Source organism: Protomyctophum parallelum (assembly GCF_964188405.1).
Source record: "Protomyctophum parallelum genome assembly, chromosome: 14".
Classification (NCBI taxonomy): Eukaryota; Metazoa; Chordata; class Actinopteri; order Myctophiformes; family Myctophidae; genus Protomyctophum; species Protomyctophum parallelum.
In genome coordinates, this window is record NC_139709.1 from 44590417 (window position 1) to 44617828 (window position 27412).

The 27412-nt window shown below is 43.4% G+C and overlaps 1 protein-coding gene across 1 annotated transcript in view; it reads right to left on the minus strand.

Moving 5' to 3' along the window:
- The window catches only part of LOC310870913 (disco-interacting protein 2 homolog C-like), a 256194-nt gene that overhangs the window by 59996 nt on the left and 168786 nt on the right, over positions 1–27412 (minus strand). Inside the window, 6 exon segments of the mRNA XM_083782282.1 lie at positions 4143–4253; positions 7412–7503; positions 19107–19304; positions 19700–19819; positions 24299–24457; positions 26800–26868. Coding sequence (XP_083638408.1) covers positions 4143–4253; positions 7412–7503; positions 19107–19304; positions 19700–19819; positions 24299–24457; positions 26800–26868 — 749 coding nt within the window.

Below are 27412 nucleotides of genomic sequence, written 5' to 3' on the forward strand. Positions count from 1 at the left end.
TTAGCGATTTTATGAATGGCATTAAATACATTTTAGGACATTTCTTAAACCAGAAACACAGTAGATCTACATGTGGGTTTGTACTGTAGTTCAGTTATTTATAAACATAGATCTACATGTGGGTTTGTACTGTAGTTCAGTTATTTATAAACATAGATCTACATGTGGGTTTGTACTGTAGTTCAGTTATTTATAAACATAGATCTACATGTGGGTTTGTACTGTAGTTCAGTTATTTATAAACATAGATCTACATGTGGGTTTGTACTGTAGTTCAGTTATTTATAAACATAGATCTACATGTGGGTTTGTACTGTAGTTCAGTTATTTATAAACATAGATCTACATGTGGGTTTGTACTGTAGTTCAGTTATTTATAAACATAGATCTACATGTGGGTTTGTACTGTAGTTCAGTTATTTATAAACATAGGTCTACATGTGGGTTTGTACTGTAGTTCAGTTATTTATAAACATAGATCTACATGTGGGTTTGTACTGTAGTTCAGTTATTTATAAACATAGATCTACATGTGGGTTTGTACTGTAGTTCAGTTATTTATAAACATAGATCTACATGTGGGTTTGTACTGTAGTTCAGTTATTTATAAACATAGATCTACATGTGGGTTTGTACTGTAGTTCAGCTATTTATAAACATAGATCTACATGTGGTTTTGTACTGTAGTTCAGCTATTTATAAACATAGATCTACATGTGGGTTTGTACTGTAGTTCAGCTATTTATAAACATAGATCTACATGTGGGTTTGTACTGTAGTAGTTCAGTTATTTATAAACATAGATCTACATGTGGGTTTGTACTGTAGTTCAGTTATTTATAAACATAGATCTACATGTGGGTTTGTACTGTAGTTCAGTTATTTATAAACATAGATCTACATGTGGGTTTGTACTGTAGTTCAGTTATTTATAAACATAGATCTACATGTGGGTTTGTACTGTAGTTCAGCTATTTATAAACATAGATCTACATGTGGGTTTGTACTGTAGTTCAGCTATTTATAAACATAGATCTACATGTGGGTTTTTGGGGGGGGGGCGGCGGTGGCTCAGGGGTAGAGTGCCTGGATGGTAACCGTAAGGTTGCCAGTTCAAACCCGGGCTCCCCCAGAGTTACTGTCGAAGTGTCCTTGAGCAAGACACTGAACCCCTAATTGCTCCCGATGTGCTAGTTGGTGCCTTGCATGGTTTCCGCTGCCATCGGTGTATGAATGGGTGAATGTAATGCACAATCTCTGTAAAGCGCCTTGGATAAAGGCGCTATATAAATGCACCATTTACCATTTACCATTTATGACACAAGCACACAGCCAAGTGTAAATCAGGCACAAATATATCTCTAAATTAAGTAATGCAGATATTTAACAATAATTTAACTCTTGAGAGCGTTACGGGTCAATTTGGTTTCATCTTACGCTCTCAGGAGTTAAAGATCTATAAGGGTCCATTTGGTTACCAACTCTCCATTATTTAGCTGGGGACCACCTGGAACCCCCTCAAGGACCACTGGTTGAAAACCACTGTCCTAAACCAAACATCTAAATATCTCATATCTCATACCTCTCATATCTCATACCTCACCGCAACCCGAATCTTTTTCTAATTGTAGAAATCTTTTTTCAACCAAAATAGGACCAGGGAAAAGGTCCAATTTCTCATTATTCTACTGTACGTACTTGTGGGGACATTTGGTCCTCAAAACACACACACACACACACACACACACACACACACACACACACACACACACACACACACACACACACAATTGAGTCCACATGTGTGAGTTCTTCCAAACAACATTAGATTCTATTACATCTGCATTAAAACCGCCAAAGAGTGACTCAAAGCAAGCGTCTCTGTGCAGACAGATGGCTCTCACTCGCACTTCAACTGTGTCTCGAGTCATAAGACGACATATTCAGATGAATCATTATGCCTTCAATATACAGCTCCTTTATGTTGATGATTTGTGGTTTCGATACAGCGCCCATGTTGATGAGCTATGGCTACGTGTAATAAAGTTATACAGCCCACTTGGCTGAAAGCCATTTAGCTTTCCTTTTCTCTTATTCCATTTCTCCCTTCACACGAGGGTGACTTGGACTCCACTCCACCCAGAGCACCACACACACACACACACACACACACGCACGCGCGCGCACACGACACACAGAGCATGCCCGTTTTGTGTCATTTCCTTAATGCTTCGTTTAGTCGTGGTTTTAATATCGTTTGTTTCGTGATGAATCATGGTGAGGTAGTACGTTCACAACGGCTGCTTTGGATTAGAAGAATGTAACTTTCCGTCTCCTCTGTCAGTGCTCTCGTGTAAACGTCGTAAGGTCGGGTTGACATAAGACGACTGGAATGAATCACAAACACAAACTGCTCTCCTGCTTTGGTGTCGGGACTTGGCCTCCTTCACTTATACGGTCGCTGTATGTCAATATCTGCCTGTCTCTCACATCTAGTACTGTATGTACATTATTAATGGTTATAACTTATTATAGTATCCATACCTTGATTCAAATTCAAAAGCATCTAAAGTAACAGACCAACATGCTCAAAACGTGTCACTTTGCAGTTCGCACCGCTTTTCGAGCTTGTGGATCTGCTAGCTGTAGAATGATAAAAGTAGGGCGTACATTTACGAAAAAAACACAAAAAGTTAAAATATGGAGATAAGACTGCAGCGATATGTATGTATGCCCTGAATCTATGTTCTATCCACCCATGATAGAATGGTTTAAACCATGCCCAGACAAATATAACCAAACTGTGCACTTTATTAACCCATTTTGGTGTCGGCATCATGTTATGCTTTAGCTATTGAAAAATAGCAGATCTACAAGCTCATATCGCGCCACCGAGTGGCGCGATACGAGCTTGTAGGTCTGCTATTTTTGAAAAATCAGGTCAGAATGGGTTCATCAGACCAGTGTGTGTCCGGCGGAAACCTCGTATGAATCTGATCTCAGGTCAGAATGGGTTAACTCAGAACCCCTGAAAAACCTTTTGTGTGTAATATATAGATTCAATATACATTATTACAATTTTTTGGCCCAGCATTCTGGAAGACAAAAGTGAAGACGGAAAAGTGATGACGCAAATTGTGATTGGCCGGCGTGATTGGGTGGGAGATGTGCTCATTGGTTGAGCATTGCATAACGATTGTGCAACGGAGGACACACGTTGCATAGGCTGGTAGAGAGATGTCAGACATTGCGCAATACTCGAGAGATACAACACTTGGACCCAGTAGGAGATGATCCATATTTATGGCTTCATGGCTGGACATAATGGACATAAACAGGTGCTGTATACGTTATTATAGAGCAGAGGAATGGTGCAAGGAGGCTGATGGAATGTGTGATTTAATGGCAGGCGCATCATGGTCTGTATATTGCCATTCAAAAGGTCACTGCTGCCATTTCAGATGGCAGAGCTCCAAGGGGAAAGTTGCTGTAAAAGTTGGAATTAACGCCATCCGTCTTTCCTTGATAGCTGTCGGGTGTATGGTTAAGCCCACCACAGATTAACCTCCTGTGGAGTGTTTGACACCAGGAGAGATAATGCACTTTGAAATGCAGGCAATACCAACATGTCCACCAGTAGTGTTCATACCCAAACACAGGGGGTCCCGATTCACTAAAGCTGTTTACACCCATATTTTGAGTGTAAAGGACATTTCCAAACTTCCCACGTTAGTAGTCTAGTTAGTATAAGGCATTCTAATGACATACAGCAAGCTTTGGTCCCATGTAAGTCTGCAGACTTGAGAAAGAGCGGCCCTGCGCAAAATTCATCGACATAAAATATGTAAACAGCTTAGTGAATGGGGCCCATTGTCTTCAATGTCAAGGACCCGATCATTCTCAGAGTGTACAACTCTCCATTATGAATGGGAGAACCATCATAAGGGAAACCGGGCAGCATACATCTGCAACTCCTTTGCAACACAACAGTTTTAAGGTCAACCACATCAATGCAACTCCTGCCATTGGGGATAATGGCCGCAAGCAGTTGCATGTTGCAAGGAGGTGTGTGGTGTATCATTGGTGCAGTTTGGGCTTTAAATTTGTATTAAAGTTGTATATTTAACAGCATGAGAGCTTACCTTCCTGCTGAGTGGAACTTCTATGGGCACGGGAACAACTTCGGCCAACAGGCAGCCATAGAAAGCTGTCATGAAGGCTGCAGGGTCGTTGTTGGGGTACACTAGCGCCACCTGTGGATGGGAAGATGAAAAACAATCATGTTAAGAGTTCAAATATGATCCCTGAGTGGAAATGTACTATTTTGATTAGGGGGCGGCAAGCATTTGCTAGTATTTAAAAATAAAAATAATGTTTTATGTATTTTACTAAATACTCTCAAACACTCTCTTCCCTCTCTGTCTCTCTCTCGCAGGTTTCAGAATCATCACATTTTCAACACAGCAACGCTGCATAAAAGAAGTGCAGTGGTTTTGATTCATGTTATAATTCTCTGCTTACACACATTGTCCACACATCATCCAGACTGTATATCTCTTCTCCATTTTCTCATCAAAACATCAACAAGTCCAATGTGTCTCTGGTAGCCAGCCAATGGCATACCATGTCTCTGGAAGCCGGCCAATGGCATTGCACTGTCTCTGGAAGCCAGCCAATGGCAGCACAGAACACTCTTTATCAGCGGCAGCGTCTCCATGCAGGACCACATGTGGCTCCAGCTGCATGTAGCTGAGTGATGATAACACACTGCACTGCTCTAAGTGCTGCTTAATAGCCCAGTGTGTGTGTGTGTGTGTGTGTGTGTGTGTGTGTGTGTGTGTGTGTGTGTGTGTGTTCCTGTGTGTGTGTGTTCCTTTGTCTGTCTTGTGCACTCATGCCGTTTATGTGGTGAATTGAAATGAGTTCCTTTAAACCTGTAGCCTACTACAAACCAAGTGGCCCAGCCCAGCCAGCTGTGTGTTAGAAACGTGAAGTTTGTGTGTGTGTGTGTGTGTGTGTGTGTGTGTGTGTGTGTGTGTGTGTGTGTGTGTGTGTGTGTGTGTGTGTGTGTGTGTGCGTGCATAGTCTCTAAAGTGCTGCTCAGTGAATAGGCCAGTCAGTATAATGACTGTCTAACAGGGGTAATGTTGACAAGGGCAGGTTGTGTTCTGTGGATCAGGTTACATGGAGCTGATACCAGAGCAGCGAGAGTAGAGAGAGAGAGAGAGAGCGGCGAGGTAAAGAAAAGACAGCTTTGTTTGTTTTGTAGGCTGTTGAAGTTCAAGTTTGGAGGTGAAAGGCTGCAGGTTCACCTCCGTGTTCAAGTGTTCTCTATCGCTATTATATTTCAATGTGTCCGATTCTGTCTTTAGTTTGTTCTTTTATTTTCTTCAATTGAACCTTTAAGAACAACCTGGCCAAGAAAGCAGCAATTTGATTTGGTTTGATTCGAAAGTATTAACCTTACAAAATGACAAGCACACAGGTTAACACCATCAAGGACCAAACATACCAAAGACTTATTTCCATTTTGGTTCTTACAAAAAACTTAAAAGTATGATAAATAAATATTTTTTTCCAAACAAAAACATCAGATATCAGAACACAAAATAAATAAATAAAAATAAACAAACCCTAATACAATTCTAAAACTGCTTTTGTTGACCGTTTTAAAAGTGCTCAGGTTTAAAGTCAGAAACAAAAGTTGCACATTATAGCGACAGTTCAATCAAGCACCAAAAGTCAAAATGTGGATTACACAGCAGTCCCAGAGAGACATTCAAACGTCAGACTTACATTTTAAACAGCGGAGGTTTAAACGCAACATAAACTAAACTTGAACTCATGTATCTCCATTACTAGCCAACACCCCCAGTATCACTTTTCAATGCAATTAAAGCCTGTTTTATCCCCAGATCTTCCCCAGCAGCCCAGCAGAGACCTCCCTCACTAAAACTCATTACTGGAACCAACGTGCAAGACAGATTTCCCTTGTAAAAAAAATTAAAATATCCAATAACCCTCTCCCCGCATGTCTCATTATAGCGTCAATAAAACGACAGTAAAGTACAGTAACAGTAATGAAAAGGCACAAGCTTCCGGTTGGGAGGAGAACACTAACACAGGTCCAGCTGTGACTGTTATTTTTTGCTTTTCTGCCTTTATTGATAGTTATAAAGAGAAGAAAGACAGGGAAGAGGGAGGGAGAAACGGGGTGAGATACGTATGCAGCAAAGGTTGTCATGAACAGGACTCCAACACCAGGCCAGAGCCTATGTGTGGCATGCGCCTGGATCGCTAGGCCAGAGGGCGCTCCAGCTGTGACTGGGTGTAACCAAGTTGTGGGGGTTAGGTGGCATCACAGATGTTACAGATTAACCCATTCTGACCTGAGATCAGATTCATACGAGGTTTCCGCCGGACACACACTGGTCTGATGAACCCATTCTGACCTGAGATCAGATTCTAAAAATGTCAGTCGCTCTTCGATTTTTCAAAAATAGCAGACCTACAAGCTCGTATCGCGCCACTCGGTGGCACGATATGAGCTTGTAGATCTGCTATTTTTAAATAGCTAAAACATGACATGATGCCGACACCAAAATGGGTGCCCGTTCAGAATGGGTTAACAGGATGGTTTGAATCCCTTCCCTGGCTGGGTAACCCTGGGTGTGGGGAAGTAAATGAGAAACACCCTTATTTCCTTCAGTAACTGCGATCACTGTGTTCTTGGGCAAGGCACCTGACTGTATACAATAACAGAAAACAGAAAATACCCTAGTATAGGATCCTGAGGGACTCCGGTCAACCATATAGGGTTTAAAAGGATAGTTCATGGTTGGCTACGTCCAACCAGGGAAACTCCCCCCCTGTCAGGTGTAGAGGAGCAACTTGAACTTGGAGTTCAAGTCCGTTGCTCTCCCCATGTCCCCCATATATGGGGACTAGGTTGGCGGAGGGTGTGTAGAGCCCAGGATCACATTAGATAATTGACACAGGGGTGAAAAATGGGTTACAAAATTGTGGGATAAAAATAATAATAAAAAAAAAAGGATAGTTCACCCCCAAAATGACTTTTACTCAAGTGGTTAAGTGTCTTTCAGTTGTCTCAGTGGCCAACAGTAGAAGATCTGTGTGTGTGTGTGTGTGTGTGTGTGTGTGTGTGTGTGTGTGTGTGTGTGTGTGTGTGTGTGCGTGCGCGCGTGCGTGCGTGCGTGGGCACACATTATAAAGCACTTGAGAGTGGTGAATTACCCTGTAATGAGCTGGTTTTAGACACACTGTACCTACAGTTAGTTATGAGTCAGTTTATCCAATGTTATCATTTATTAATCACACAGGATTTTTCCCCTCCTTCCCACCTCTCTCTCTCTCTCTCTCTCTCTCTCTCTCTCTCTCTCTCTCCACTCACCCGATCTCCCGGTTTGACCAGTGGCTCCTGTTTGGTTCCCAGTTTATGGAGGAGGTTGTAGGTCACCTTCATACTCCTGGACCACAGTTTACCTGCGAGGGAAACAGCCATGTTACACATACAGTACAGTGGTTCTCAAACCTTTTCATGTCAAGGACCCCCAAATTGACATTTTCCAGCCTGCGGACCCCCATGTGTACAGCTCTAGAGTCATGTTCAACCGTTTTCATTTCAAGGACCCCCAGTTGCATTAAGCTACGGACGCCCATTATAACAGCATTTCTTTCTCTGGGAACCCAATTTATATTGTAAAATCAAAGTTAATTTAACTTTGATTTAACTTTTAGAGTGTACAAATGGAACCAAATGTACCCCCGACGGGACCATTTGGTTCCCAGAGTTACAGTCCCAAAAGGGTCCATGTGGTTCCTAACTAGAACTCCCTCAAGGACCCCACTTTGAGAAGCACTGTCTGTCATAGGCAAACATGACGCCAGTTGCATGTGGGGCTTACAGTAGTCCATGCGTCCATGCGTTTATAAAAGGTAATTTTGCCCCTATGACCTAGAAGAAAGTCTGTCACACAAACGTCAAATTACAGTAGATTCATTCCAAATGTCATACACTGTACAACTGTACTGTAAAAGATATGGTCTCTGTCGGGTGGAAACCTCATTGTGTCCGAAATGGTTACTTTTCAGGATTAAAATTCAAAAACAGCAAAAGTAGGACATCTACAAGCTTTTAATACCTTTATGCGATGCTGTAGTATGATCAAGTAGGGCGTTCATTTACTCAAAAACACAAAAAGTTGGACAAACTATGGACAAGAGGCGTCTGCCCAACAGCAATGACATGTGAGTGAATTTCAATAACTTTCAAAGGTTACTGCATGTGCCTTAGTGTAACTATCATATTCTTTCAGCTGATAATGCACGGATCAAAGACAAACAACACTTCCACAAAGGAGGCCTAATGAGAGCCACATGACCACGCTGGCATCACACTCAACATACGTACTCAAGTACCTTCCAACTCTGAAATAGGTGAGGCGTGACTGATGTGTCTCGCTTGGCGTAGCCCCGAGGGCGATACCGTACACGGTTTCCATTACAGACCAAGCTAAATCAAGTGCGCCTCACGCCATTTGAGGGGGAAACATGAGCCGTGCAGAGAGACACCGTATACCCACCGCAGAAAAGATGTTCAAAAGGATAATAGACAGAAACCACAGCACATCAAAGAACACAACGGAAAGTCATATAGAATACATAAGAGTGTAATTACAGTAAGTAAAGTATTGTAGTGTTCCATCTGGTGGCCTCGCTCACATTTCTCATTATTTGCAGGACTCGCACGGCTAAAAGCAAAACCTGAACCTCCGTTTGAGCGGTGACCTGACCCCGAACAAAACATAATGTACAATTTGCAGGTCTCATTTAGGCTGCGAAAACGGTGAAGAATTTATAGTTAATTTTCTGAAATGTAATGTTTTACTTGTAGTTTATCTTTGCCGTCGGGCAGAAACCTCTCATATTTTCACTTTGTGTTTTTTCGTAAACTACTTCACATCACACGATAGCATCAAATGTAGCCCATCTGTGAGCTCAAAATGTAGCGCGAAGCGACACACTTTGAGCTTGTAGATCTGCTACTTTTGCTGTTTTTGAATTTAAATCCTGAAAAGTAAACAGTTTTGGACATACAGTGTGAGGTTTCCACCCGACAGAGCAAAAAGCAAAAAGCAAGTCAACAATAACGAATAAAAAACCCTTATAAAGTACCGTATACAGAACAATGCAAAGAAGTGAAAGAGTGCATAATAGTAGATCTATCTGTGCCTGTGGGCTTAGCGGGCGGGGGGTGGTGGGGTGGTCCCGCTCCCCTCATTAACCACATTAAACCCTGACAATGAATGTCATTTCCCTGCTATGTTTTTCCCTTAATCCAGGCTGACAGACGCTGATATGGAGCATCGTCAATCGAGCGTTAAGGCCTTATTGTTCTGCATGCCAAATGGGGCTGCTTGATTTTGATCAGAATTAATGAATGTGGAGAGCCCTCAAGGAAAATGAGCTGGAGAGAAAAGGGAGGGAGGGAAAGTATGTCTTTTTTTTCAGGAGCACAGTGGCTTGTGGGAATTTGGAGGCAGAACAGATGAGCGCTAGGGGGTGGGGGGTGGGGGGGTGGGGGAGTCCTTTTTTATTTGGGGCGTTTTGGGTTTTTTCGTAAATTAATGACAAAATGTCTCGTCTCTGGGAGGGAAAGTGAATAAGTCGCCTGTTCCCTCCAAAAACCACAGTACAGTAAGAATTACACTAAATTGTGCGTCATACGTTGCACCCAAAATACCAGCTCACAACACGTTACACGCAGGTTATGAGCTTGTGGGTCGGCTATTTTTGGTGCACGCAGCTACTGAAAATATAAATCAGGTACGGTGCCCTTGAGCCAAGCACTGTACTCTCAGCCTGTGCAACGGTGCTGCTCAGTGGACTATTGTGGTTGTACTGGGCAGCTCCCAGTGGCCGACAGCAGTAGAATCTGTACAGATTTCTACTGTCAGGTTAATAAAAAGCCTGTGTGTTTAAGTCAGCGTGTGATGACAGTTGGTGAACATGCCACCCTGCCGTCTGTGGGATGAGTAAGGCGTGCCATGCTGGGCACAGCTTGAGCTCCATCTCCATGTGCCCACTCTGCCAAACCCCAAAACCCAAGCTCTGCACCGCATCATCCTCACTGCTGACGGAACTCCCAGAGTGTTACAAGACGTTTTTTACACTCTCATAGCGTCTCCTATTAGGGGGCAAACGTTCGGCAAAAAATAGCAGATCTATTGGCTATTTTCAGCAAGATTTGGTGTACAGGGGGAAAAATGGACGGACCAAGCATGGGGACTCCAGTGACTCGGCTGGTAAGACATAAATACATCTATAAAGTCCTTTCTGCAGCTAGCCTGAGCCTTGAATCTGACCCGATGGTCTTTACTGCTTGTATTGTCATCTCACCTCTCTCTGCCTTTCCCGTCTCTCTGTTCATTCTTAACCCATTCTGAGAGAGAGATCAGAGATCAGATTCGTACGAGGTTTCCACTGGACACACACTGGTCTGATTAACCCATTCTGACCTGAGATCAGATTCTAGAAATGTCAGTCGCTCTTCGATTTTTCAAAAATAGCAGACCTACAAGCTCGTATCGCGACACTCGGTGGCGCGATATGAGCTTGTAGATCTGCTATTTTTCAATAGCTAAAGCATAACATGATGCTGACACCAAAATGGGTGCCCGTTCAGAATGGGTTAACACAATCTGTGCTGGCACGAGAAAATCTCTTGAATAGCTACTGTACCCAGCTGTGCCATCCATGAGATGTTATTAAAACTTGCGGGGCCTTAGATTAATCTATCCATCCTATCTAGGCTGCCAGGATTTATCCATTACCTTTGGAGCATACGCCAAAGTATTTTGCAGCTTTGATCGACAAAAATCCGGATGGACGAAAACATGCCGCAAGATGCAAATACAGATGAGTCAGTTGTGGATATTAAGCACTTCAATATGTTGTATTATAAATACATGTTGCATGTATATTGTTGCATGTATAAATAGATACATATACATGGATGTACACGGATAGTTCCGTACATATATGGTATAAAATCTGAGCTATAACACAAACGGTTTTCTTCTAGAACCATTCTTGTCGTTCTCCCTTGCTTGTTTTGGATTCTACTGGGTCTTAGCAGCGCTAGGAGTCACATGCAGCCCCCGTGGCTCTCTCTCCGACTCGCTTCACTTGCGGCACGGGGACAGTCACGGCTCTGTGGACAGAGGCTTTGGAGACGATGAGGTTGGACACGGAGGCGAGGTGGAGGGCGGTGAGGGTGTCAAAGTAGTGCTTGTGCCGGGGGGGGCCAAAATGTTGGATATCACGACCCCCACCTGAAGTCTAACATAGCATTCTGTATACAGGTCTACAAAACAACAGCAACACTCTACTGAATAGAGGAGAGGTGAATATGTGAAAAGGAACAAGATGATTACTTATAGCACAGTACTTTAGCTTTGTGCACGTCCCTCTGCAGTGCAGTACACAACAAAAGGCTTGGGTTTTGATATAGGCCTGGGCAATACAGTGTATCAACTAGAACTGCACTCTGTCGAGTGCATACTTGCTTGTTGCACACTAGTAGGCCATAAATGGCCAACTAGTGCGCAAGCAGAGCGCGCATGTAATGTTTTCGCCCGCTGTAAACTGTCAAATCTCAGTATCTCTGTGAAGGAACGTTTGAAATGATTAATGTTTAGATGTAATTATTTGCTACCTACTATACATGTAAACATTTAGTATTAAGTATGATACTCCAATCCAATCTTCAATTGAGGCCAAGGCCTGTTGAAATGACTGAGACTCTTTCGAAATTTTAACTTAGTTTTTGCATATATAATTATATACTTAGATATATATTTAATTTTGCACACTACACTAACATTAACATTTACATACATACATAACATAAAATAGCAAATTGTGCCTGATCTGCTGGGACCAGAGTACGTGGTGTGTATGTGTATGACTAGCTCTAAATGATGACGTAAGAAATATATATAGTATGTATATAGTATATAGGCATATACTATATATGTATACATATATACTCTATACTCTATACTGTATAAAGTGTGTAGTTGTAAGTTGATTAGCGGTATTCTGTGGTCACTTTGGTCCAAAAACCGTGACAGCTGTTCCGCCATTTGAGGCTTACGCAGAAAAACATCAAATCTGTGCCCGTATTGCTGGACCAATGATGACGAAATGACCATATTTCTTACGTCATCATTTAGAGCTAGTCATACACGTATGTCTTACGTCATCATTTAGAGCTAGTCATACATCAAATCTGTGCCCGTATTGCTGGACCAATGATGACGAAATGACCATATTTCTTACGTCATCATTTAGAGCTAGTCATACACATACACACCACGTACTCTGGTCCCAGCAGATCAGGCACAATTTGGTATTTTATTTTTTATTGATTATGTATATAGTATACGTATGACTAGCTCTAAATGATGACGTAAGAAATATATATAGTATATATATATAGTATATAGGCATATACTATATATGTATACATATATACTCTATACTCTATACTGTATAAAGTGTGTAGTTGTAAGTTGATTAGCGGTATTCTGTGGTCACTTTGGTCCAAGAACCGTGACAGCTGTTCCGCCATTTGAGGCTTACGCAGAAAAACATCAAATCTGTGCCCGTATTGCTGGACCAATGATGACGAAATGACCATATTTCTTACGTCATCATTTAGAGCTAGTCATACACATACGTGTATGACTAGCTCTAAATGATGACGTAAGAAATACGTGTATGACTAGCTCTAAATGATGACGTAAGAAATATGGTCATTTCGTCATCATTGGTCCAGCAATACGGGCACAGATTTGATGTTTTTCTGCGTAAGCCTCAAATGGCGGAACAGCTGTCACGACAAATGGGCCAGGCCGATCACATTACTTGCGCGCTCTGCTTGCGCAAGTAATAATTATATCCACATTGTGGTATGAGACTATACATATTGATAAATCACATATCACAAATCACATACTGATATCGTGATTTGGCCTTCTCCTACTTATAATCACTTAAGCACTATTTTATACGAGTTACGAGCTTGTGGATCCGCTATTTTCTCTAATTTATTGGGGGGGGGGGTATTATTGATCGTCACAATCAGTGTTGATTTTGTCGACTAAGACTAAGACTAAAGACTAAGTCGACTATGGTTTTTCAAGACTAATGAACATTGTATTTTCAATTTGGAGTTTTCAAAAAAACACTAAGACTAAATCAAAATATGCTGAAAAGTTAACACTGGTCACAATACGATATCCTTACAATATCAAGGTATTTGGTTAAAATAATATCATGATGACACCATGACACCTTATCGCCCAGTCCTAGTTAAATGCCTTGATCAAGGGCACGTTGGCAGTGTTGTAACACAGCACCAGCTCACAAAAGCCCCACACACACCGTCTGCGAACGCCGCGCGTCAAAACAGCCGCCTCCGTTATTTTCAATGAATCTATCCCACACCGGCGGCGGCGTCCGACGCGCGTTCACGCCTCGCCTGACGCTCCGATAACGCCACCGTTCTCGCCTGTGCCGCGTCGCTGCGCGCCCGGTGTGTTCTCTTCTTCCTACCTAAGCCAGCAAGTCATGTGTGACTGAAAAGAGCAACTCGTCCTGCTGATGATGCAAGGCCAACAACACTGGCTCCACTCTACTGCAGTCAGAGCTGCTTGTGTTTGTGTGCGTGGTGCCAGGATTTGTGAGCTCAGAACGCGTGCAAGATCTACTCCAACTGTGTCTGACTCATTCCAGCAGATATGAGATTAACCACTTATGCCTGATTCATACTAGGACAGTGTCATGTGGCAAATAAAAAAATATGTACGAACTCACAATGAACTGCATCCTGAGCTTGTAGATCTACTATTATACGTTTGTAATTATATATATTTTTACACACAATGACATTGGTACGCCAGGTCAAAAGCGGTTAAAGTATCTCTGTCGGATGGAAACCTCATACAGTATTTCCAAAACACTAACTTTTCAGGTTTGAAAAGCAGCAAAATTAGCAGATCTACAAGCTCAAAACACGTTGCTTTGAGCCGTGTTACAACCTTGTGGATCTGCTACTTTTGATGCTTTTAGGTGACACTGTAGTGTGCCCAACGGTGACGATATTATGCAAAGTAGTATGTATCATTGTACGGCATGTCTACCTATCTATTACTATACATGTCCCCAGTCGTTGGACTTCCGGGGGTCATGGGTAGGACTTCCGGGGGTCATGGGTAGGACTTCCGGGGGTCATGGGTAGGACTTCCGGGGGTCATGGGTAGGACTTCCGGGGGTCATGGGTAGGACTTTTACATTAGCCATGTTGTAGCAGGCCACGTGTCAAACCCAAACACATTTCACGTCATCTAAAAATCGATGCCTGTGGCCTTTGGACAAGGTACTTTTAATTGCTCAGTATGCAGTACCTTGTATTCCTTCTTCGGCACATATTTCGCCTCAGTAAGCCACACGTCGTCCCGGAAGGAAAAAAAGCCAATACAGAGAGTTAGCCGATTAGCCAATGGCTAATAGGAAGTTATTCCTATGTTGTCTATTTGCAGTCAATCGCGGTAATGTCCGTACTTCATTACTTAGCGACCCGAGAAGAGAGGATATTGGGGGAACCAAAAAGCGGAGTTGGTTTTTGCGTCAGGGGTGGGTCAGGGGTGGGTCAGGGCGTAAACACTGGTGCACCAAAAATGTGTTCCGTCCCAAAGTAGTAGCAGGTAGGAACCAAAACATTTCAAACTGACACAGAGGCACGTATAAGGTGCACATCTCTGTGCAGCTCGCTGTGTGTTCATCATGTAGGCCTATGCTCAGAATAGTTGACCAGCAGTCCAAGGTACAATAGCCTACTCACTCCCAAAAGATTACAGCAGCCTACACTGTTTCTGTCTCTGTATTGTATTGTCTTGCACTTTGATACTTTGTCAAGTAGTGCTACAGTATACACACTACGTAAGCTCATAATATATTGCAGTGGATAAAGTAAGCATTAAGTCACCCGACAGCACCTAGCCTCCAGCGCCCTCCCGTCCCGTCCCGTCCCTTCAGGTCCAATAAAGTCATAGTGCTTTGTTGAATAAAAGCCTGTATTAACAAAAAAAGTCTCTCAGAGACAGGCCGGGACTCATTAGGAATACAAACACTTAGTGCTTCAGCCAATTAGCCGGGGTTATCTGCAGTGCACGTCGCAGCAGGAGGGGTTGATGTTTAGAAACGCAGGGAGAATGTCAGCTCTGTCAATTCTACTGCGTACCTCTGAGACTATGAGGATGGAGAAATGCAGGCTGGCACAGACGGAAGCTAAACAACCCTGTCCTTGAAGGCAGGCATCAAAGACCGATAGAAGACAAGAGAGAGAGAGAGGGGGAGAGAGGTAGGGAGGGAGAGGGAGAGAAAGAGAGAGAGGGGGGGGGGGACTGCACAAGGTGAAAGAGAGTTTGAAGATTGAAGTTAAGATTTAAACACTGCACACAAGAGTTGCACTGCACACAAACACACACTCTATATGTACCCACACACACACACATGGCACACACAGTTTCACCATTTATCCTGTTTGTACGGTGGAGTCTCCTGTGCTGTCTAGACATTTCACAGTCCGCTGAGCTTCTATCTTCTATCTCCCCATCATAAGCTGTTACGGCTCTCATCACAAAACAGTGCGCGCATCTACACGCATGCACACACAGCACGCGTGCACACGCGCACGAACACACACACACACACACACACACACACACACACACACACACACACACACACACACACACACACACACACACACACACACACACACACACACACACACACACACCTGTACAATTTTGGCACTAACATGGAGAAAGAGGGTCAATTTCTGCATGGTTATGTGATTGTTCAGACAGATGCCAGCTTCATTATTTACCCGGTAGCCTATACAGGAGTTTAAACAGATTATCTTTTTTTTTTTTTTTTTTTAAGATATTTTTTTTGCGGCTTACGCCTTTTATTGATTTTGTAAGGGACAGATAGTAGGCTGACAGGAAACGGGAGAGAGATGGGGGGATGACATGCGGTAAAGGCCGTGTCGGGTCCGGGAGTCGAACCCGCGGCACACCGCGACTGGATCACCAGTCCGGTGCCCAGACCGTTACGCTACGGCCTGGGCCCAGATTATCATTTTGATAGAATATTGTTTAGAGACTGATGCGAGGTTATTGGTTTAACTGATAGTTTACCGAGGCACTACAGTGGCTACACAGTCTCTCTGCATTTGTGTTTACCTTGCTAATTGTGCCTAAATTGTGTGCATGTGTACATAGATATATTACAGCATGTGCATGTGTCTGTGTGCACATGTGTGTAGTCACATGCACACGTGTCTGCGTATCTCAGTGTGTCATGGGGTGCTGATGATGTCATTCCGTTCCCACTACTACAGCACGGCAGAAGCATGCACAGTGGTGGAAAAAGTACTCAAATATTTTACGTAAGAGTCAATACTTTTTTGTACAAAAAAAAAAGTCCGTAATTCAATATTTACTTGAGTAAAAGTACTAAAGTATTGGTGTCAAAATATACTTACTTGACAAAAGTAAAAATAGCCTACTCATTATGCAGAATGTCCCATTTCACAATTGATCAAATAGCGGATATTGCGACGCATTGTGAGCCTGTAGATACGCTATTTTCAAATGGCCAAAATGTATAGGGCTGAAGTGGGTAATGCATGTTTCGTACTAATAATCAAAATCTACAAAGTAACTAAAGTTTTAAAATAATTGTATTGGAGTAAAAGTACAATATTTGGATCCAAGATGTAGTGGTCAAGTCAAAGTATTGGAAATTGGGAAGTACTCAAGTAAAGCACGAATTTGTACTTAAGGACAGAACTTATACTGTAAGTAAATGTTCTAAAGTAGCACAGCGAGGAAGACAGAATCCCTGCTGGAACCAAAGACATTTTCTCCACTGCTGTTTGGGGGATAGAATAAGAAGGTGGACTTGAGGCCCTGCGCCCTGCCAAGCAGCAGAAAGACCCTAACTAGCTGGGACTGAAGATATGCTTGCAGGGAGGGGGGGGGGGGGACCACGTATGTCCACAACCATTCCTCTTTTAATGATCTTCTTAAAACTATTTTAACGTAGTGGAAATAGCCGATCTTCAAGCTCAATTCTGCTATTCTCAAACAACGTTTGTGCGGCGCTCTCGAATGACGAGCCATGGCGTTCATTTGCGTTTGTGTGATGGAGCGATGCTGTAGTGAGATCAGAGAGCTGGAGATGAGAGTATATATAGAGCGGATATATACTGAACAATGTGACTCATCCTGATTTATTATACTATCGTGATCTTAGTTTATTGCTTTGTCTTTTCCTTTGTTCATTTCATGTCTCTCTATTTATCTCCTCCCTCCCTCCCTCCCTATCTCTTTCTTGGATAACATAATGAAATTATTCTTTCTAGCCTTTGCCATATTTTGTGTCTTTTAAATTTAATCCATAATCAGCTCTGCCTTACACAATAATGACTCTATGCTCACAGGAATACTTATAGTTTGTGTTTGATGCCTCAAACCATAATTTATACTGTATATTAACGTTGGTGGTCTAGGGGTTTAAGAAATTCTGCAACAATAAACAATAAATACAGTATATTATTAGTAGTGTCGTTTTAGTCTGTACACAGTAACGTTACGAGCTTCTGCACAACTGGATCAATGATGCAAATGTGGCTCAGCCGAGAGAATACAACAACTAACGGATGTTCGTACAGCCTCCTCCGGTCTGTCTGCTATTAGGCTGGAAGCAGAGCCAGCAGGTGGTAGCCATTGTTTTGTTGCTGGAGTTAATCAGCTCTGGGAGTGAGACAGAGCGTGGCTTCAATCAGAGCTGCTGTTCAAACAGGATTCCTAGTCTGAATAAACAGCTGTGCTACAAACACACTGCTAGACTAGCTCTTACCTGTGGATGCACTGTAGGTCACTGCGTGGCCGCAGTGTTATTCCACTGAGATGCTAGATTTATTTTACAGAGGGAGCCCTGCAATACATCGGCTATTTGAGGATAGCAGAGTAGATTTGCTATTTTCAAAAAAAGGTGGAAAAAACACAAATCTTGTATGGGGTGTGCTTGACATGGAAAAGTGTGACATTGACAAAGACAACTAAATTAAAGAAAAACAAAAAAAAACAATATATAACGAGTTGCACAGAAATATCCCGCAGTCCACCCCAGCCAGACATATTCCTTCAAGTATATTTTTTCCAAAGTTGTAGCCCGTTCAGAGCTCACTCAGAGCCAGAAACGAATCAGAGTCCTGATATGTGCATATGGTAAAAGCCCCACTTTAAGTCATAGTCGTCCGGCCTATTAAGCAGCCTGCATATGACAGTCGCTCGTAGGCGGCCAATAGTCCCATCGAGGCATCCCAGAGGGACGGTGCAGGTGGAGCCTTCCAGTCCTTGACCAACAGCCTCCTACCTGACATAATGGCCGTTTGTATCCATTCAGCTAAAGGAGGATCAACATTCCTCAATGTGGCAGGAATGGATCCCCCAGAATGAACAGACTGGGTGAAAAAGGAATGTGTAGGCCTGTTATTGCAAAAGGCCTTTCTATGTGGAGTTTGCATGTTTTCCCCATGTCGCCTAGGCCCTAGGGTAGGTACCCTCGCAAAAAAAGTAATCCTGCAGTCTCTAAAACTGCCTCCCCCTGGCCAGCCGAGGCACCTGATGGAGGAGAAAGGAACTGGTTGGAATAACGTGTTTCTTCCATGCGCTACGATTAGCTGGGGAACCTCCCCTCGGTCAGGTGAAAAGAAGCGGCTTGGACTCCTCATGCATGGAAAGAAGCTGAGATGAGGTCAGTCCGTTGCACTCCCCATGTTGGCAGAGGAAGTTTAGCACTCGCACCCAGGATTACATTAGATAATTGACACTGGGTGAAAGAATGGGTTGCAAAATTGTGGGATAAACATTTACGATAAAAAAAGAAAGCCCCCGTCTGTCTGTCTGTCTGTCTGCCTGCCTGCGTCTATGAGCTGCCATTACCGTATGTGAGGACGTAGAGTGGCTTCCCGTTGGTGTCCATGGTGGTGAGACAGGGCGCTTTGGGCGAGATGGTCCCCCACCTCTGCAGCGCTGCCTCCAGGGAGGGAGGCCAGTTGGTCACCACGCCTAGCGGGTCGCCGCGCATGGCCGCCATCTGGGCTCCCTCCGCCTTGGGCTGGTTGGGATCTGGCTGTTGGACTGGATGGAGAGGAGAGGAGAGGAGAGGAGAGGAGAGGAGAGGAGAGGAGAGGAGAGGAGAGGAGAGGAGAGGAGAGGAGAGGAGAGGAGAGGAGAGGAGAGGAGAGGAGAGGAGAGGAGAGGAGAGGAGAGGAGAGGAGAGGAGAGGAGAGGAGAGGAGAGGAGAGGAGAGGAGAGGAGAGGAGAGGAGAGGAGAGGAGAGGAGAGGAGAGGAGAGGAGAGGAGAGGAGAGGAGAGGAGAGGAGAGGAGAGGAGAGGAGAGGAGAGGAGAGGAGAGGAGAGGAGAGGAGAGGAGAGGAGAGGACTTACTGTATGTACAATGAAACTCTACAAACTATAAGATGGCAGGTCAACAATTGATAACATGTCAGTGAACATTGTATGTTTCTTCTCACCCTCCAGGAGTTCCTCAAAGTCGTCCACAAAGAACTCTCTGAGCGGAGGTCGTTTGGGTCTCTTTAGTGTGTTGACTAGCTGCTGGATCTTAGCTGACACTCTGCTACTGACGGGAACACCTAGAGACACACACACAGAGACAGAGACAGAGACAGAGACAGAGACAGAGACAGAGACAGAGACAGAGACAGAGACAGAGACAGAGACAGACAGACAGACAGACAGACAGACAGACAGACAGACAGACAGACAGACAGAGTATCAGTCCTGTCGGGCAGAAACATCTTATCTCCTGCATATTCCAACTTTTTGTGTTTTTTCTTAAATGAACTACTTGACCACAGTACCACACTACAGTGTCCCACAAAAGCATCACAAGTATCTTTTTGTCAGATGAAACCTTTCCTATGTTTTGGCTTCTAGTAGGGACCTAGTCCTGGTTGGCTGCCACACACGCTGCTGTCACGTATTCAGTATTTAAGTCCGACGTCATTTTGTAGTGCTACGTTACGTCCGGGTCCAAGTGGCACCAGCTCCCGTCCTAGAATATCTAAACGCGTGAATCTTTTTAAATTGACGTTATTTTTCAGAAAGGAAGCCATAGAGGGTTAAAATGGGTCTTAATGCTTCCAACTCGAGTAGAATTATTGATGTTTTGTACAAGTGTCCATGACAACAAAAATATATGATGTGGAGACAATAAAGACTATTATTATCATTATTATTGAAGGTGGCAACAGTCCATTTGCACGGTAAAATATTTCGGGGGATATTTACAATGTGTGTAGGCTTGAGTATGTTGAATCTAGTTTGCATTAATGAGGATTTAGTTGACACAATCAAATAAAATGGCGATAGTATTCCATGTGGGGCAGACGGCCTGTCACAGCCAGATTTTGGAGAGCAGCGCAGCTTTGTTGTTGCGAGGAAAGCGGTAAAATGAGACTTTCGTGGTTGTTTTCGTCTCAGATTTAGTCCGACGGAGCGTCACAGTATAACTCCATGGGGACACAAAAGCGACACAAAAGGGGCGAATGTGGCTCAGGAGGTAGAGCAGGTCGTCCAATGATCCATGGGTCGGCGGTTCGAATCCCGGCTCCTCCTGTCTACATGTCGAAGTGTCCTTGGGCAAAACTCTGAACCCCAAATTGCTCCCGATGTGCTGGTTGGTACCTTGCATGGCTTCCGCCGCAATCGGTGTATGAATGGGTGAATGTAATGCACAATCTATGTAAAGCGCCTTGGATAAAGGCACTATATAAATGCACCATTTACCATTTACCAAAAGTAGGACCCGGAAGTATCTCAGGAGGGGGCGCTCACGTCACAGCTAAAATACTGAATTGGTTACTCAGGTCACATGACCAGGAAACGGGTAGCAGAAAGCAGGTACAGTAACAGAAATCTTTAGATTTACAATGTTATGTAACATATTATTGTGATCGAGACTGGCCGTTCGTTACTAAATAAAGAAACCAGCGCTTCTTTCACCTGACAAATATCACTGTGTGATCATTTCTTGTTTTTTATCACATCACTTTTGAATTTGAATCCTGAAAGGTAACAGTTTTGAACATTATGAGGTTTCCACCTGACCCATACAATATTTATGAATGATAATAATAATAAAACAACAACAGACACAGCCACACAAACATACATTCAGCAACGTCCCATCAAAGTAATGTTCTAAATGTCTTGGGTTCTACAGGCTTGTGATGTTATAAGAGGTCATAGAGAGGAGATATACATTCCCTCCCGGTGGCTACAAAAAGGAGTGCAGCCCATCATAGCGTCCAATAAAAAGACTATAAAACCCCATAGTCAGCAGGGAAGTCAGTTCAATGGTTTCTGCCCACCTGAACGACATGATTAAACTTTTACTGTCTTCATTTCCTCCACCCACGCCTCAAATCGAGAGAAGAGAACAAGAGTCCAGACATCACAGGATCCATTTATAAACTGCGTCAGTTCACACACGCACACTTCCACAGCCCCCTGCTGTGTCCTCATCGCTGAGACACTAACGTGGTGCCATGTATTTTAAATCCGTGATGAAATGATATGATCAACACACGCTGGGCTCTTCGGGATGAATGTGAGGTAAAGGCAGGCAACAACCAATTAACGCAGCAGGTGAAACTGTAGCAAGGAAGGAAAAGAATATATTTCACTTACCACTGAAAATGTCATATTTTGATGAGCGATAAAGATGAAAGCAACGACACCAAAGAAAAGAAGCATATGAGATGAGACCTCTGCATTAATAACATTTCAGGCGTGTTTGATTTAAGTTGCGACAGAAGAGCCCCGGCGAACGCGAGTAAAACGTATTTCTGCCTGCCTGCCCCTCCCTCCAGGATGCTTCAGAGGGTGTTGTGTTGCAGATATCCATGGCGACAGTGTTAAATGATAACGAGTGGATAAAGAGGTGAAAAGTCAAGTTCTGTCGCCGAAAGTTGCTATAGCACCACCTCATACACACAAATGATTCACAGGTGTTGATGAACATCTTTAATAACTTTAATTTTATACCCAAATCAGCGGAGGTCTGATGGGACTGAAACATTGTCCAAATATCAAGATGACTGACGTCACGGCACTGAAGTCCTAGGTATGTCATACATGACGACACCGCACTGAGGTCATTGTGACCGTAGGTCGCAGGTTACTATGAAAACCTGACACACCTTAACACTTCATGTCAGTCAGTCCGTCAGTCACACCTCGTGACACGCTCCATATATGGCCATCTCCATCATGACACTGACCTCATCAAACCCTGGACTAGATACACGGAGAAGACTGGATCATCACCTAGATCTGCATATATGGAGCCGGCCAGCAACTCTTACATCTGACCTCACGGACACCACGTTGATCTGACCTCATCAAACCCTTAGATCTCCATATACGGAGCTGACCTGTTCTGACATTTCCATATGTTGATCCATCCCCACCCGTCCTTCCTCTTCGATGTCTCCCTTTTGACTGATACCTGTCCATTCAAACTCTAAACGGGCCCGCCCCAAAGTCATTAGCGCAGCCGCGCCTGGCAGTGGAAACTAGAGTTCTCAACAGGCCCGAAAATTAAGGTCCAGCCCTAACTGGGCTGGCCCGAGGCCCTGCCTGACCTTACAAATTAGCACACATTTACACCCTACCCGGCCCGAAAATGTTAAAAAAAAAAGTAATATATGGGTATTCACTCACAGACCTGTTGTTTTCTAGATAACAATATGTCATACAGTACATGAAGTCTGACACGTGAACTCTCCAACTTCCTTCCTCTCCAAATCTCCTTACGGTCAATATACTCTGCTACTATCTCTTCTTTCTTTCGTTCTTGTACTATGACACGATGTGTCATTCACAACACTGCACCAGACCGACTAAAGAACACATGTGTAAGACATTATGCTGGATGTGATTCATCGCCTTTTCGGCGTCACTCGCCCTTTCATGTGACTCCAAAGCTTAAGTCTCTCATGGAAAGCGTGCGCATAGCGGACGCAGTGACATAACCGTTATGTTCAACAGCGCAGATGATGAGCCTGAGGGAGATGAACAACAACCAGACAGACCCGACACACTTCTGAGAGAGAGAGAGAGAGAGAGAGACTTTAAAACACAAAAAAAATAAACATTACACAACAACAGGAGTTTTCCATCTAGCATCCGTGTGACTCATGCTGTTCTGACACACACACACACACACACACACACACACGTCTTTAGCATGTCTTCCCCTAGCGCGAGGGGCAGGTTTAATCCTGAAAGGGAGTTTGTTCCACAACTTCGGTGCCAATGCAGCAAAGGCACGGTCACCCGTCCTTACTGTGCTACACTATGGACAGTGGAATGAGTGGATACAACTGACTGTCAGTTTCCAGTGACCTGGAGCTGAGATATTCATCTAAAAGTTCCACAATGTAGGCTGGAGCAAGACCGCTACGGCTTCGAACACAGGCTTTGTCACAAGACTGGCAGCAGCAGACGTTCAAGAGTGCACACCACTCCAATAAAGGGCTGTGTGTGTCCCTATGTCAGTCAGTCAGTCAGTTTACAGTCAGTCAGTCAGTCAGTCAGTCAGTCAGTCAGTCCAGTCCAGACTCATTCAGGTAGGATTGTGTTTTAATGATTGTTGGTTTTAAATGATTGATGATGCTCTTTTTATCACTCTGTGTTTTAATGATTGTTCGTTTTACACGATTGATGATGCTCTTTTTATCACTATGTGGTTTTGGGTCAAAATGTTTCTTTGACTTGTTGTTCCATTCTGAGCTGTCAGGTTGTCCACAACGTTGCTCACATACCAATAAGAACCTGGCATTAGAAAGAGACTATTATGCAATGTGGCCCTCTGGAGTGAGTGTGTAAGTATAGTGGCCCTTTGGAGTGAGTGTGGAAGTATAGTGGCCCTCTGGAGTAAGTGTTAAAATATAGTGGCCCTCTGGAGTAAGTGTTAAAATATAGTGGCCCTCTGGAGTAAGTGTTAAAATATAGTGGCCCTCTGGAGTAGGGTTTAATGCCGGGATCCGGGATTCCCGGGTACAGTGCACGAAATTTCCCGCACACACACACACGCTCTAACTCACCGTCGCCTGTCTCCATCAGCTCGGCATTTCCATATTTGGGGGTCTGTCGGTGGGTCACGGTGCCACCGGGCGGCCGGTCCCCCTGGAGGCCCTCAGGGGCCGAGGTGCTGGAGTTGTTGGTGTAACCGGTGACGTCAGGAGGGGCAGCGGAGTGGTTCTCTGATGGTGGTGTGAAGGTGGAGAGGAGAGAGACAGTCACAAGTTAGTTAAACACACACACACACAAATGGACTGCTGACAGGGAGAAACCTCTTATCTCCATATTCAAACTTTTTGTGTGTTTTCCCCCCGTAAATGAACGCACTACTTGATCAAACTACAGTGTCAAACATAGGCTACTAAGCATCAAAAGTAGCAGATCTGCAAGCTCGAAATGCGGCACAATCTGCTACTTTTGCTACTTTTGAATTTTAATCCTGAAAAGTATTTTGGACATATGAGGTTTCTACCTGACAGAGACGATATAATAACAACAATAACAATATTAATAACATTATTACTAGTATCATTATTATCATGCAATAGTATGTTCTCACATAGGCTAATATCATTATTATTTAAAAATAATCAAAGAATAATCATCATAATTATTGAAGATTATACATGTAGATTATATAATACTTCTAGCACTTCTATTGGAATATAATGGGTTCATTATCCAAGATGTGTTATGTAATATATAAACAGTAAATTATGTATTATATAAGATTACACCTATATATTATGCATATACTGTATACAGTACATAAATACACATACATCCACTTATAGCCCATACGTACACAGTGTGTATGTATGAGCTAGAATTCAGACTGTCCCAGAGAGGCAAATCTTTATTTCATATCATTACATATCATTTGATCAGAATATACTATACATTTGTTTTTATGAAATGTATATCTAACTCATATAAACAAAACAAATGTTTTAGAACAGGAGAGCAGCATGGTGTGTTAACCACTTCAACTTAAGTATATCCGTATTCATGAGTTTCAAATGTAGTGCCGGACCTACACCTGCCATGTTGGGGACCAACACAGGTGTTTCAATTTGTCTGATTGGCGTAGAACATTAGTTCTATGCCAATCATAAAGGCTTGAGTAAGTGGTTAAAAAACACAGTTTGTTTATGTTCTTAGGATTGTATAGCGCACAGGGAACAACACATGTCCATGTTGTTCTTAACTAAAGCTACACGCATGCAGTTCACATTTAAATTGTGAGACGCTCTTTTGAAATCAAGTCTGATGTCGCTGGACCATGTTTTATGGCAAAATCTTGGCTTACATCGTTATCAAATAACATTGGTCGGTTTACCTCTTTCAACGACATCTCACTGATTTAGTTTGAGCAGGTTACAATTTGTCAAATGAAGAAATATAAAGATACCAATTCACTGAGTGCTGCAGACCAGGAGAAAACAGACAGCAGCCCAATTAATGCTTCATTTAGAATGGGAAGTACCGGTATATGCCTACTGTTTTTAAACAGGGAATGTTGCATGGCTTTCACTTGGAGTTCAACACAGAAACAACATTTGTAAAAGACCTAGCCGCTTGAGTGGTTTAACAGAAGTACACTTCCGGCAGAACACTCTCTGCCTCAGATCGCGACCAAGCTTTATTTCTTCTTTGGAGATGAGTAAGGCTGGGAACGAGGCTAGTAAACTCCCCAATGGGCTCTATGCACACATGCCATTTTGGAAAGAACTTGGGCCCCTTCCCTACATCCTTCACAGTTGTGATACTAATGAAGGCTCTGTTCCATTCTGGTCAAATAGAGTCAGGGTGCTGCTATTGTGCATGTTGGCTCACTGAAACACTCCGCTACACCAGTGGGTCTCAAAGTATCCTTGAGTGGGTTCCAAATAGCCCCGTACGGGTCTGTAACTCTGAGTGTGTACAAATGGAACCAAATGGACACCAAAGAGTACACTTTCATTGAGGTCCTTGAAATTGAAATTTGAAACACTAAATGGAACAGAGCCTTAATTAGTATCCTCGGTAACACCTGTGAAGGAAGTAGGGAAACGGCCCGGAAGTAGTAAGAGTTATTCTGTGTGCATACTGCATAGAGCCCATTCCACCACCACCAGCAATTACACTCCGTCTCCTGCAGCACTAGCCCACTGACTCCCTTCAGTTCAGAGATTTGACCAGACTACAGCGAGCTGTTTGAGATTCCAGACCCCATGATAACATAACGAAACTGGAGTACCAGTTAGACCAGCGGTTCCCAAACAGTGTGCCAAATCCAGGTGTGCCTTGGGATTCTGTGACAACAACCGCGCATAATCACTGAACTATTCCCATATAAGGCATTCCAGGCAAGTGCCCTTCCGGACCTTCAGATCCTGTTCCAGCGAGGCAGTGCAGGCACCTCGACTATACCTCAAGCACTCTCCCGGTGGCAGTAGCAATACTTTTAATGTATTTATTAATTTATAATTTACTTATTATTTACTTATACTTCCTGTTCCAACAATCTGTTGTTGAGACACACCTGCATCCCGCATAAACTGTGCTTCGGTCACGGGCCCTTGGCAGAAGTAGCGTGGAGCACCTATGACCACTGTAGCACTCAGCCGGAGGACAGAACCACACACACACACACACACACACACACACACACACAGCCATTTACATTTACAATGAAACACCAGGCAGTGGGCACGACGAGGCATTACCTTTATCTGCTCTAACACAGAGCATCATCATCATCATAATGCGTGGGATTTAACTTGACCTGACTTGAGCACACCTACTGTATGGGACACATGGCTTTATGTTTCATTTATACTTACTGTAGTGGTGCCGGAAATAGACAATATACAAGCTCAATGTTTCTGGCACGCAACATATTGGCACGCAACTATATGTACTTTAGACAGACTGACTGTAGTGTGATATGACTTCAAAGGCAATATCACAATAGTGTATTATAAAGACCTTGCTTGCCCATACACACAATTTATATTTATGGTCACACTTATACAGTGGACAATGAACCTTTGACATCTCTCTTGTGGGACAGTCCCTCCAATCTGGGACCTCTAATCTCACAAGTTAAGATGGAATAAGACACACCGGCTTCAATTTTTCTATTTTTAATGAAA